Genomic DNA, 13080 nt, shown 5'->3' with positions numbered 1-13080 from the left:
TCTTATATGATTATTTTTGTTTTGATACTTTTTCAAATATATTTAAAAAAAATTTGTGCCATGTTTTATATAAATATCTTGAATGCTTTTAAATATTTACATATATCAGCAGAATATGTAAGAAAGATTATATATATATATATATATATATATATATATATATATATATATATATATATTTCATTTTTTTTATAATACACAAAATTGCAATATCACACTGTACAGTAATTCATTGCAACACTCTCACATAAATAAAATGTGGGAGCATATCAACAAAATTCATGATTGAGCCATCTCTTCATGTGTACAGTCAGATATATCGCTCACGGTCGATTGTCTTTTAATTGTGGTTAATCACTTCTTATTATTGTTTCTCTCTGCTTTTTGGGGGATTTCCAGTTCGAATCAGTTCATTACAATCCTGTTTGCTCATCATCGCTCTCATAAGCTTTGTTCACTGTCCCGTTAGCAGGTTCCTCATATGGGTTCTCAGGCTTGTCCGCTTTCTTGGCTTTCCTATAAATCAAAACATACAGGATTTAATTCAACATTCAAAGTGATGAATTCTGAACAATTTACAAACAGTACCAGATTCAAGTTTGGACACACCTATTCATTCATAGATTTTTCTGCATTTTGTCTATTTTCTATAATGTAGAACAAGACTGATGATTATGTCCATATTCTTCATGTGCAAGTGATGTCACACATATTTTCCAAGCTGGAAGTCTGCCATGTTGGATGATAACAAGAACCAGGAACCAGCACTTCATGTGTGAGCTGCTGAAATGCTTCGTGATTTTTTTATTTAATTGCCTTTGAAGAAAGATAATGCCTCCTTTGCGTGCGGGATATAATTGCGGCAATAATGCTACTCGTGACAAAGAGAAATGGTTCTTCAGAATTCCCAAAATAATTAAAAATGATGACAAAACAGATGAAGAACTGTCCAGAGAATACCGTGCACTATGGTTCAAAAACATACATTGTAAGGAATTAACTGAGGAAAAAAAGCTAATTACACTCACATGTGTAGTGACTATTTTATATCTGGTACGAGTTGATTGCTAATTAAAGCTACACTACCGTTCAAAAGTTTGGGGTCACCCAGACAATTTTGTGTTTTCCATGAAAAGTCACACTTTTATTTACCACCATAAGTTGTAAAATGAATAGAAAATATAGTCAAGACATTTTTCTGGCCATTTTGAGCATTTAATCGACCCCACAAATGTGATGCTCCAGAAACTCAGGTGGGGTTTACATTAGACCGTATCAGCGGATCATCAGATTGTTTTTAAAAACGATTAGCGTGCACACAGCAACGCCAATACACGATTCGCGTGCACACAGCAACGCCACTACACGGATACGCTAATCACATGACTAATTCGGCACGTAAGTTGAAATGTGTCAGTGCGGCTCATCGCTTCCTCCTCAGCGGCTGCGCTCCAAATCACTCCGCCCTGAACAGCGAGTGCCCTCTGGAGGGTGCGCACTCCGGCCCTGCGCAGCTCACAGAGCGCGCGAGTGTAGTGCACGAGCAGTGATTCGGGACTGAGCCGCTGTGTGTGTGATCCCAGCGCATATCACTTACCACTTGCAAGTGGAAGGATGGCAAGCCTAAAGACCATCATAACTACACAATGGGCAGTATTTGCATCAGTATTTGCAGTATTTTCATACTTTTATACTCTTTAATGAAAGGTGATACAAGGCGGAAGTCCGCGCCGTTTTTCAGCAGTCGCGTCACATGACCAACACCAGCAAATCAGGAAGGTGGATGTCACAGTGACGTTGTCCAATGACGACGCCAGCTAGAGCTCAGCACAGCGTATCCACGTATTCTCAATGTTTACACAGCACCGGATCAGACATGATCTGGATTGAATACGTGGACCCTGGCGGATTCCCGTTTCCCGGCGTTTTAATGTAAACGGACAGTGCATCCACGAAGAAAACGAGACAGATACGGTCTAATGTAAACTTGGCCTCAATCTGCTCAAAGGAAGGTCAGTTTTATAGCTTCTCTAAAGAGCTAAACTGTTTTCAGCTGTGCTAACATGATTGTACAAGGGTTTTCTAATCATCCATTAGCCTTCTGAGGCAATGAGCAAACACATTGTACCATTAGAACACTGGAGTGAGAGTTGCTGGAAATGGGCCTGTATACACCTATGGAGATATTGCACCAAAAACCAGACATTTGCAGCTAGAATAGTCATTTACCACATTAGCAATGTATAGAGTGTATTTCTGATTAGTTTAAAGTGATCTTCATTGAAAAGAACAGTGCTTTTCTTTAAAAAATAAGGACATTTCAAAGTGACCCCAAACTTTTGAACGGTAGTGTATGTTTTATGCTGATTAAATTGAGCTTTAGCGTGAACACTCTGCTTCTCACCTTACAGGAGCACCAGCAAACCTACATGATAAAACAAATCCAGATTGGGCACCAATGCTCAAATAAGGACATGATAAGATCAAGACGAAAACTCATCTCGCAGTATCAAGAAGCAACAAAGATCTGCCAAGAAAGCCAGATTAGAAGCAGCACAAACCTTAGCAAGTTTGGATACACATGGAGAACAATGTGGGTCAACTTTGCCAGGTGAGCAATGTCGTTCCGGTAACCCAGTAACTTTGTTTTACTTGTGCACTTTTTGTTTTACAGATGTACCAGAGTCAAATGAAATTGTGCCTGAAACCCTTCCAGCAGAGACGCACACTGAAAGTGGTTTCCAGACAGAACTCACTGGGTTACAAATATTTCAAATGGAGCAGGGCAAAAGAGATATGGCTTGGGAAATGATGGAACTTAAGAAAAAAATACTGGATGCTGATTTAACTTGATAAGCTTGCTGTGCCTTGTGTAATTTATCTCCATCAATTATTCCTTTTGATTAGAGTGATTTTACTCTGTCTATGAAAAGAAAATAGAACTCGCATAAAAAATAGTACTACTTGCTTAGTGAGGTTTTTATTGCATGCTTTTAGACTGTATTTGTACTCTATTTTGTCAAAGATCTTCGTTGTTTGAATTGTAAAGGTTTGTTGGGTTAATAATATAAAAACAAGAATAATTAGAATATCAAAAGATGGCATTCTGGATTTGTATATCATCCAACATGGCGGTGGGTGCATACGTCACACTGTTTTTGTCACATACTTGCACATGAAGAATTGTGTCAAAAACCAATTAACTAAGTAAAGAGAAACAGCAGTATGTCATTACTTTAAGACATGAAGTGACTTTTAATTAAAGAACAACTCATAGTTGAGGGTCAGTGATCCAGGAATCCATCAGCTAGCTTCCATGAATTCTCTTGGGTGATTATAGCACACCGGAGGGACCCAAACCCTCATCTGGTAGCAGGTACTCATTCACACCTTTGGGCAATTTAGAGTAGCCAATCAACCTAACCCACATGTCTTTGGACTGTGGGAGGAAACCCACCCAGACATGAGGAGAACATGTCTTTCTCTAAATAGAAAGGCCTCAGTCAGCTGCTGGGCTTGAACCCAGAACTTTCTTGCTGTGAGGCAACAGTGCTAACCATTGCCCCACCAGGCTGTGCCGACGAATGACTACATTTGTCCAAACTTTTGACTGGTGCTGTTTTATGACAGAGGAAATTGAATCATTGACTCAAAAGCATCACCCCAAGATGTTACCATTGTAATGAAATGGAAAAATGAGCACTTATTTTGCATTATACTGAAAAATCAAATTACATTCAAATCAAACTAAATTTCTTATGAATGCCATAAGAAAAGATGTGGAAACACTGTTCCAAAAAGGGATTGCATATCTCTTCTTGCGGCAAATTCATTGTTAGCCGATTATAAATTTGTGTAAAGAACTACTCTGATATCGAAGATTGAATCCAATGATGTAAACCAGTTCAGCCTGCAGGATTGTGCAAGACACTGATTAAGCAATCCACTCTTTTTCACTTCCATGCTTTGCTCGTTCCGTGAAGCTCAGAGGTGTTTTCCCTGATGAGCTTACCTCTTCCTGTTCACAGTGCCCATGACAATGAGGTAAACGCCAATACAAACTACCAAGCCCATAACCACTCCAAAAACAACCAGCCACACTTGAACAGGTGGCTCTGTGGAAGGAGCCAATGTGGCACGCAGGCCTTCAAACTCCAGCGTGTCATCACTCAGATGAAAAACCCCATTGATGCGACCTCTGGACAGCCTATGGGGGGAGATCGCAGGCTGTTATTTTGTGTTTAAACCTCCAACATACTGTATTTGGAAAGTACCTACAATTCAGTTGATTTGCTACAAGTGCAAGTTTCTGAATGAAACAGCAGTTCTGACAATAGTGTCGAGAAGAAACCACAGGTTTATGTGTTCGCTCTAAGATGGCATTGTTTCTATCTTCGTTCTATAAGAATGTATGTAATCAGTCATATTGAGAAGTTTTCTGTAAGCAGATGTTTAATTCACATTTTGCATCGCTGCTGAATATCACTATTAATAATAATATCAGATAGTAATTGGAGTCTGAATATCATTTTATTCACTTGATTATTATTGTGTAACCTTTAACTGCCATTGCAGTCAGTCATAAGTAATATGTATCATATCACAGTTTACTGACTCTCCATTCTAAGTATTTTTATGTCTGTTGATTTTCACTGGTGTGTCCATTTCTTTGCTTTCTTATTAAAAAATGTATATTCAGTTCCCCCTTATTTTTCATGCTTCCCCTTATAAGCACTGATGGTGATAAAAATTAAAGGGAGACAAACAGAATGTAATAAATGTAGTAAAGCTCAGTTTATCTGTGGGAGATACAGTCAATTGCTGACAGGGTTTTGATCCACTTGAGTCTACTGTTTGAAGGAAGAGTCACTGCAAATTAGCAAGATTTCTATTTTGATGGGAGTGGTCTATTCCAGGATGACCACGCCCCTTCAATGGGCACGAGGGGGTACCTGAATGGTTTAATGAGGGTGAAAATGGTGTAAAGCATATATTATGGCCTTCAATTATCATATCTGAACCTTGTCTAAATTATACTTGTAGAAGCTGATTCTGGTGAATCGTGGTGGCCGGACAACTTTACTTTACTTTGTTTTTTCCTTTAACTAGTCACACAATTTTATTTTGGATGTGTTTTCATTCTTACAGTGGTGCTTGAAAGTTTGTGAACCCTTTAGAATTTTCTATATTTCTGCATAAATATGACCTAAAACATCATCAGATTTTCACGCAAGTTCTAAACAAATGAGACAAAAATATTATACTTGTTCATTTATTTAATGAGGAAAATGATCCAATATTACATATCTGTGAGTGGCAAAAGTATGTGAACCTCTAGGATTAGCAGTTAATTTGAAGGCGAAATTAGAGTCAGGTGTTTTCAATCAATGGGATGACAATCAAGTGTGAGTGGGCACCCTGTTTTATTTAAAGAACAGGGATCTATCAAAGTCTGATCTTCACAACACATGCTTGTGGAAGTGTATCATGGCACGAACAAAGGAGATTTCTGAGGACCTCAGAAAAAGCGTTGTTGATGCTCATCAGGCTGGAAAAGGTTACAAAACGATCTCCAAAGAGTTTGGACTCCACCAATCCACAGTCAGACAGATGGTGTACAAATGGAGGAAATTCAAGACTATTGTTACCCTCCCCAGGAGTGGTCAGCCAACAAAGATCACTCCAAGAGCAAGGCGTGTAATAGTCAGCGAAGTCACAGAGGACCCCAGGGTAACTTAAGTAAGTGAAGGCCTCTCTCACATTGGCTAATGTTAATGTTCATGAGTCCACCATCAGGAGAACACTGAACAACAATGGTGTGCATGGCAGGGTTGCAAGGAGAAAGTCATTGCTCTCCAAAAAGAACATTGCTGCAGTTTGCTAAAGATCACGTGGACAAGCGAGAAGGCTATTGGGAAAAAAAATGTTTTGTGGACAGATGAGACCAAAATAGAACTTTTTGGTTTAAATGAAATATAGCGTTATGTTTGAAGAACGGAAAACACTGCATGCCAGCATAAGAACCTTATCCCATCTGTGAAACATGGTGGTGGTAGAATCATGGTTTGTGCCTGTTTTGCTGTATCTGGGCCAGGATGGCTTGCTATCATTGATGGAACAATGAATTCTGAATTATACCAGCGAATTCTAAAGGAAAATGTCAGGACATCTGTCCATGAACTGAATCTCAAGAGAAGGTGGGTCATGCAGCAAGACAAGTCGTTCTACCAAAGAATGGTTAAAGAAGAATAAAGTTAATGTTTTGGAATGGCCAAGTCAAAGTCCTGACCTTCATCCAATTGAAATGTTGTGGAAGGACCTGAAGCGAGCAGTTCATGTGAGGAAACCCACCAACATCCCAGAGTTAAAGCTGTTCTGTACGGAGGAATGGGCTAAAATTCCTCCAGGCCGGTGTGCAGGACTGATCAACAGTTACCGGAAATGTTTAGTTGCAGTTATTGCTGCACAAGGGGGTCACACCAGATACTGAAAGCAAATTTTCACATACTTTTGCCACTCACAGATATGTAATATTGGATCATTTTCCTCAATAAATAAATGACCAAGTATAATATTTTTTGTCTTATTTGTTTAACTGGGTTCTCTTTATCGACTTTCAGGACTTGTGTGAAAATCTGCTGATGTTTTAGGTCATATTTATGGAGAAATATAGAAAATTGTAAAGGTTTCACAAACTTTCAAGCACCAATGTATGTGCTGATTTTTGTTTTGATACTTTTTCAAATATTTAAAAAAGACATTTGTGTCATGTTTTATATAAAATATCTTGAATACTTCTAAATATTTACTTATATCAGCAGAATACGTAAGAAGTTTCCTGTAAGCAGAAGTTTAATTCAGATTTCTGGAAGGAGACTGCAGTGTCAGCTCTGTATAACGGTCAGAGGTAAAGCTGTACCAGGAAAGTGTTCAAAACAGAGGGTTTTGGGGGGTTTTGTGTGTGTTTGTGTGTGTTTCTGTAATATTCCAAGAAAAAAAGATCAAAACTTTCTGAGATTGAAGCTGGACATTAACAAGGAAAAAACTCAAATTCAGTGATTTAAACATCACGAACACCTTGGGTTTTTCCAAATTACTTCACTTTGCAAGGTTGGATCAACATCATGACATCACAGAGTCCACGGCTGAGCTGAGATTAACAGGAAATGCAGTCTTCCCTTCTCAATTGCTAATATAAAAGAATAAAGCACTAAGAGCTTTTCAAGTGCATGTGATTGATTGTTGCACTTCCCAGATGCAATGGGAGATGAATGTATACAGTTTGGTCAGAAGTTTACATACAGTGACATGAATGTCATCTTGGATATGAATGTCATGGCAATATTTGGACTTTCAATGATTTCTCTGAACTGTTCTTTTTCTGTGGCAGAATGATTGTACAGCATACATAAAAAAAAGCCAGAGAATTTTGTGCACAATTTTCTTTGGGTTTTCTGAAATCAACACAGGGTCAAAATTATACCTACAGGGTCAAAAATTTACATACGCTCACTTAGATTATGAATTCAGAGGTGCTGAAACTTCCAAAATGTCTCTTATCTTGCCACGGCTGAGGTCACTTAACTTCCTGTTAGTGATCATGATTGACTACAGCTGGTAGCTTCTCTGTGTCTTCATAAAAAAGGTTTGTTTACAGCACTCATTGGATTGACCAACACACAGTAAAATGGGAAAGTCCAAGGAGCTCAGTGGAGATCTGAGAAAGAGGACTGCAGATGTACACAACTCAGGAATGTCTCTTAAAGCCATTTCTAAACAACTGCAGATCCCAAGATCAGTTCAAACAGTTGCATGTAAGCTACTGGGAGGTGTTGTCACTTTGCCAAGTCACTTTGCTTCAAGAAAACCCAAACTGTCACCCTCAGCTGAAAGGAAATTGGTTCAGATGGTCAGGAACAATCCAGGAACCACAATGGTACAGCCCTGCCATGAACTGGAAGCTGATGGATCACTGTCTACAATTCAGTGAGTTTTATATCACCATGGACTAAGCGGCTGCTATCCAAGAAATAACCCCCTACTCCAAAATTGACACTTTCAAGCTTAACTAAAGTTTGCAACTGACCACATGGACAAAGAAAAAGTCTTCTGGAGGATAGCTGTCTGGTCACATGAAATTAAGATTGAGTTGTTTGGCCACAATGACCACCATGTACAGAGGGACACTGTACCAGCTGGTGGTGGTGGTAGGATCATCATGCTCTGGGGCTGTTTTGCTGTTAGTGGAACTGGTTCATTGCACAAAGTGGATGGAATAATGAAGAAAGAGGACTACCTCAGAATTCTTCAGCATAAACCATCAGAAACTTGAGCACGACTTAGGACTTGGGAGTCACAACAGAACAATGAACCCAAACACACATCAGAGCTGGTTGTGGAGGATAGAGCAGGTTAACATTAAGCTTAAAACAAGTCCTGACTTCAACCCTATTGAAAATATATGGACTGTGCTCATAAGTCGAGTCCATACCAAGAAAAAAAAAATGTATTGAACTCTACCAATTCTACTGTGAAGAGTTGTGAAATATACAACCAGAATTCTGCCAGAAGCTTGTTCATGGTAAACAAAAAATGTTTGGTCGAGGTGAATCTTGCAAAGAGACATTTTACTCAAATATTAGGTGTGCTGTATGTAAATTGTTGACCCTGTATGTATACTTTTGAGCCTGTGTTGATTTCAGAAAAACCAAAGAAAATTGTGCAACAAATTCTCTCTCTTTTTTTTTAAAGATGTATGCTGTACAATCATTCTTCCACAGAAAAAGAACAGTTCAGAGAAATCATTGAAATCCCAAATATTGTCATGACATTCATATCCAAGATGACATTCCTGGCACTGTATGTAAACTTCTGACCACAACTGTATAGTGCACAGCTTTCATTAGCCATGTCCTTCTTTTGTCTTAGCTGGTTATAAATCTATAATGAATGTGGAAAAGCAGCTTCCTGTTACTTTTCAGTGCAGGGATCTTTCTCATTTGTGCAAATCTGTGTTACTATGTTGAGCTGAGAGTTTTAGGAAATGCAATCTTTCCTCCTCTATGACGCAATATAAAAGTAGAGATTTTCTCAAAGAGATTTTCTGCAACAATTCACAGAATACATTGCAGCCAGTAAACTGGGAAGCATGAGATTGTTTGCGAGATTTTTTTTCTCATAAATGTGTGATTTCTTAATCTGAGAATGTCTGACTTTTATTTCTTGTAAATTTTTTACTTTAATTTCTGAAATTCTGATTTTTTTTCCTGAGAATATTACCCCTCCCCCCTCACTATTTTTTTAACCTACAATGGCCCTAATGTGCAATCATAATATTTTGCAGACATATAACAACATAAAATATAATTATAAATCATCAATCAATAATATGATGGGTCAATCTTTAATTAATTCAAAAAAACATAACTGTTGGTAAATGACTGGGGAATAAAAGGAATAAACGCTTTGGCACATGCGTTTATTTGGAAAATAAATAACTTTGGGATTGGAAAGGCCTCATGCATCACACCACTGTCGTGAATTATTTTCCTATAACATATTAGCAGTGCTCTCACCAGATAGCGGCCTCCACTTCTGCTTTGGGAATAACCCTAGTTGCATTAGTAGGATCAGTCACCACAAAGTAAAAAGAGACCCTTGGCGTTTCTTTGTATGTGTAGATATTTTCTGACCTGGAGACATTGATTGAAACAAAATGAAATTGTTATTGAACTTATATATATAGACACTCACCATCCTCCTGAACACTTGCACATTCATGCAATTATCTAATCGACCAATCATACTGCAGCAGTGCAATGCAAAATGTCTCATGCAGAGACAGGTCAAGAGCTTCAGTTAACTTCAAGGTCTTGTTGATATCAGATATATCAGAGGAGAATAAGTAGATTGGTCTGAGCTGCCAGGAAGTCCGTAGTAACTGAAATACAGTGTCTTGCAAAAGTATTCATCCCCCTTGGTGTTCGTCCTGTTTTGTCGCGTTACAAGCTGGAATTAAAATGGATTTTTGGGGGTTGGCACCATTTGATTTACACAACATGCCTACCACTTTAAAGGTGCACATTGGGGGGTTTTTTGTTTGTTTTTTAATTGTGACACAAACAATAATTAAGATGGAAAAACAGAAATCTGGAGTGTGCACAGGTATTCACCCCCTTTCGTATGAAACCCCTAAATAAGCGCTGGTCCAACCAATTCACTTCATAAGTCACATAATTAGTTGATTAAGATCCACCTGTGTGCAATCAAAGTGTCACATGATCTGTCACATGATGTCTGTATAAATCAACCTGTTCTGGAAGGACCCTGACTCTGCAACACTACTAAGCAAGCAACATGAAAACCAAGGAGCCTCCAAACAGGTCAGAGACAAAGTTGTGGAGAAGTATAGATCAGAGTTGGGTTATAAAAAATATCCCAAACTTTGAATATCCCAAGGAGCACCATTAAATCCATTATAGCAAAATGGAAAGAATATGTCACCACTACAAACCTGACAAGAGAAGGCCGCCCACCAAAACTCACAGACCGGGCAAGGAGGGCATTAATCAGAGATGCAAGAAAGACACCAAAGATAACACTGAAGGAACTGCAAAGATTCACAGCAAAGATGGGAGTATCTGTCCATAGGACCGCTTTAAGCCGTACACTCCATAGAGCGGGGCTTTATGGAAGAGTGGCCAGAAAAAAGCCATTGCTTCAAGAAAACATGTTTGGAGTTTGCCCAGCAGCATGTGGCAGACTCCCCAAAAAAATGGAAGAAGATTCTCTGGTCAAATGAGACTAAAATTTTTGGCCATCATGGGAAACGCCATGTGTGGCGCAAACCCATCACCCTGAGAACACCATTCCTACAGTGAAGCATAGTGGTGGCAGCATCATGCTGTGGGGATATTTTTCATCTGCAGGGATAAGAAAGCTGGTCAGGACTGAAGGAAAGATGGATGGCACTAAATACAGGGCAATTCTGGAGGAAAACCTGTTTGAGTTAGCCAGAGATTTGAGACTGGGACGAAGGTTCGTGTTCCAGCAGGACAATGATCCGAAACATCCTGCTGAAGCTACACTGGAATGGTTTAAAGGGAAACATTTAAATGTCTTGGAATGGCCTAGTCAAAGCCCAGAACTCAATCCAATTGAGAATCTGTGGTATAACTTGAAGATTGCTGTACACCAACACAACCCATCTAACTTAAAGGAGCTAGAGCAGTTTTGCGTTGAGGAATGGGCAAAAACCCCAGTGGCTAGATGTGCTAAGCTAATAGAGACACACCCCAAGAGACTTTGCAGCTGTAATTGCAGCAAAAGGTGACTACAAAGTATTCAATCCAGATTTCTGTTTTTTTTTTTCATCTTAATTATTGTTTGTGTCACAATAAAAAAAACAAAACTATTTGCACCTTTTAAGTGGTAGACATGTTGTGTAAATCAAATGGTGCTAACCCCCCAAAAATCCATTTTAATTCCAGCTTGTAATGTGACAAAACAGGACAAACATGAATACTTTAAGACACTGTAATCACTTTTTTTACAACTGTGGTAAGCAGAAAAGCATCTCAGCATGCGCAAAACATCAAACATGACTGGCTGATTAGATACATCCATGAATCATAATAAAGTGGATGGTGACTATATCCAGATATACAAATAATTTGATACTGACATGAAATTGACAACTTCTCCCATGGTCTCTAAATAGTATTGTCGCATGGCAAAGGCCATGGAGGCCTTAAAGAGATACATCTCATTGTCATTCCACTGGTACTGAAAAAAAAAAAAAGTCATCAACATGTGTGGTGAAAATTTATATCTAAACATGTACAAAAATAGAAAGTATATCAAAAGTATAATAAGGACAAGAAATAAACATACTGCATTGTCTCCCATGGCAGCTTTTAGACTCACTCTCACTTTAATAGCATTTTCAGAATCTGTGTATAAACAAGTTGTATTAATAATAATAATAATAATAATAATAATAATAATAATAATAAAATCACGTAGTCATGTTTACTGGATTTGAAATCTACTTTTAACAATTATATCTGAAAGAGTATTTTTGCACATTGACAGTGAGGTGTGGTAATATTTTTTGGCAATGAGTGCATACATGGATCGATAGCAACATTCCACCCTGGTTGTCTGTTGTGTTTCTGGTTTTCAACCTGAAGCCAGTTGTACAATTTATTGAAGTAGTCCAGCAGAGGCCTGGAGTCCATCCTGGTGTGACCTGAGATATCTTCCAAAGCCTGTGTCCAAGATTTTGATCGTCCTAACTCAAGCATATGCCTGTTAATAGACACACAATACAGTTCAAGGTCATTCCTTCTATTTATTCATCCATCCATTATCCATAACAGCTTATCTTGTGCAGGGTCACAGGCAGGCTGGAGCCTATCCCAGCTGACTATGGGCGAGAGGTGGGGTACACCCTGGACAAGTCACCAGGTCATCACAGGGCTGACACACAGAGACAAACAACCATTCACACTCACATTCACACCTACAGTCAATTTAGAGCCACCAATTAGTCTAACCTGCATGTCTTTGGACTGCAGGGGAAACTGGAGCACCCGGAGGAAACCCATGCAGACATGGGGAGCACATGCAAACTCCACATAGAAAGGCCCCTGTCAGCCACTGGGCTCGAACCCAGAACCTTCTTGCTAGGAGGCGACAGTACTAACCGCTACACCACCATGCCGCCTCTATTGATTGATTGGAAATATGGAACCTTTCTCTGCACTGCCAGTCAGGATATTTTTGGAAGATGTGCAGTTTTTTTGTCCTTTATTAGAGTTTATCAGATATTGGCAATTAAATAGCCTTGGCTAATGTTAATGTTCATGAGTCCACCATCAGGAGAACACTGAACAACAATGGTGTGCATGGCAGGGTTGCAAGCCACTGCTCTCCAAAAATAACATTGCTGAAGTTTGCTAAAGATCACATGGACAAGCGAGAAGGCTATTGGAAAAATGTTTTGTGGACATATGAGACCAAAATACAACTTTTTGGTTTACATGAGAAGCGTTATGTTTGGAGAAAGGAAAACACTGC

At 38.9% G+C, this 13080-nt stretch overlaps 1 protein-coding gene across 4 annotated transcripts in view; it reads right to left on the bottom strand.

Annotated features, from left to right (window-relative positions):
* Positions 1-292: 292 nt before the first annotated feature.
* Positions 293-13080, bottom strand: part of ace2 (angiotensin I converting enzyme 2) — a 39742-nt gene continuing 26954 nt past the window's right edge. For 3 of the 4 annotated variants that reach the window (XM_060911572.1, XM_060911573.1, XM_060911575.1), the window contains 6 exons: positions 12131-12309; positions 11893-11951; positions 11684-11784; positions 9576-9692; positions 4013-4207; positions 293-516 (listed from right to left, as the gene is read on the bottom strand). In XM_060911572.1, the coding sequence (XP_060767555.1) occupies positions 414-516; positions 4013-4207; positions 9576-9692; positions 11684-11784; positions 11893-11951; positions 12131-12309 (754 nt within the window). In that variant the 3' untranslated portion in view covers positions 293-413. The remainder of the gene's footprint in view (positions 517-4012; positions 4208-9575; positions 9693-11683; positions 11785-11892; positions 11952-12130; positions 12310-13080) is intronic. The other variant, XM_060911574.1, reaches the window with a different exon arrangement.

The sequence above is a fragment of the Neoarius graeffei genome, chromosome 27, assembly GCF_027579695.1.
Source record: "Neoarius graeffei isolate fNeoGra1 chromosome 27, fNeoGra1.pri, whole genome shotgun sequence".
In the NCBI taxonomy this organism is placed as follows: domain Eukaryota; kingdom Metazoa; phylum Chordata; class Actinopteri; order Siluriformes; family Ariidae; genus Neoarius; species Neoarius graeffei.
The sequence above is the reverse complement of the archived record's forward strand: the minus strand, read 5'-3'. Positions and strand labels throughout refer to the sequence as shown.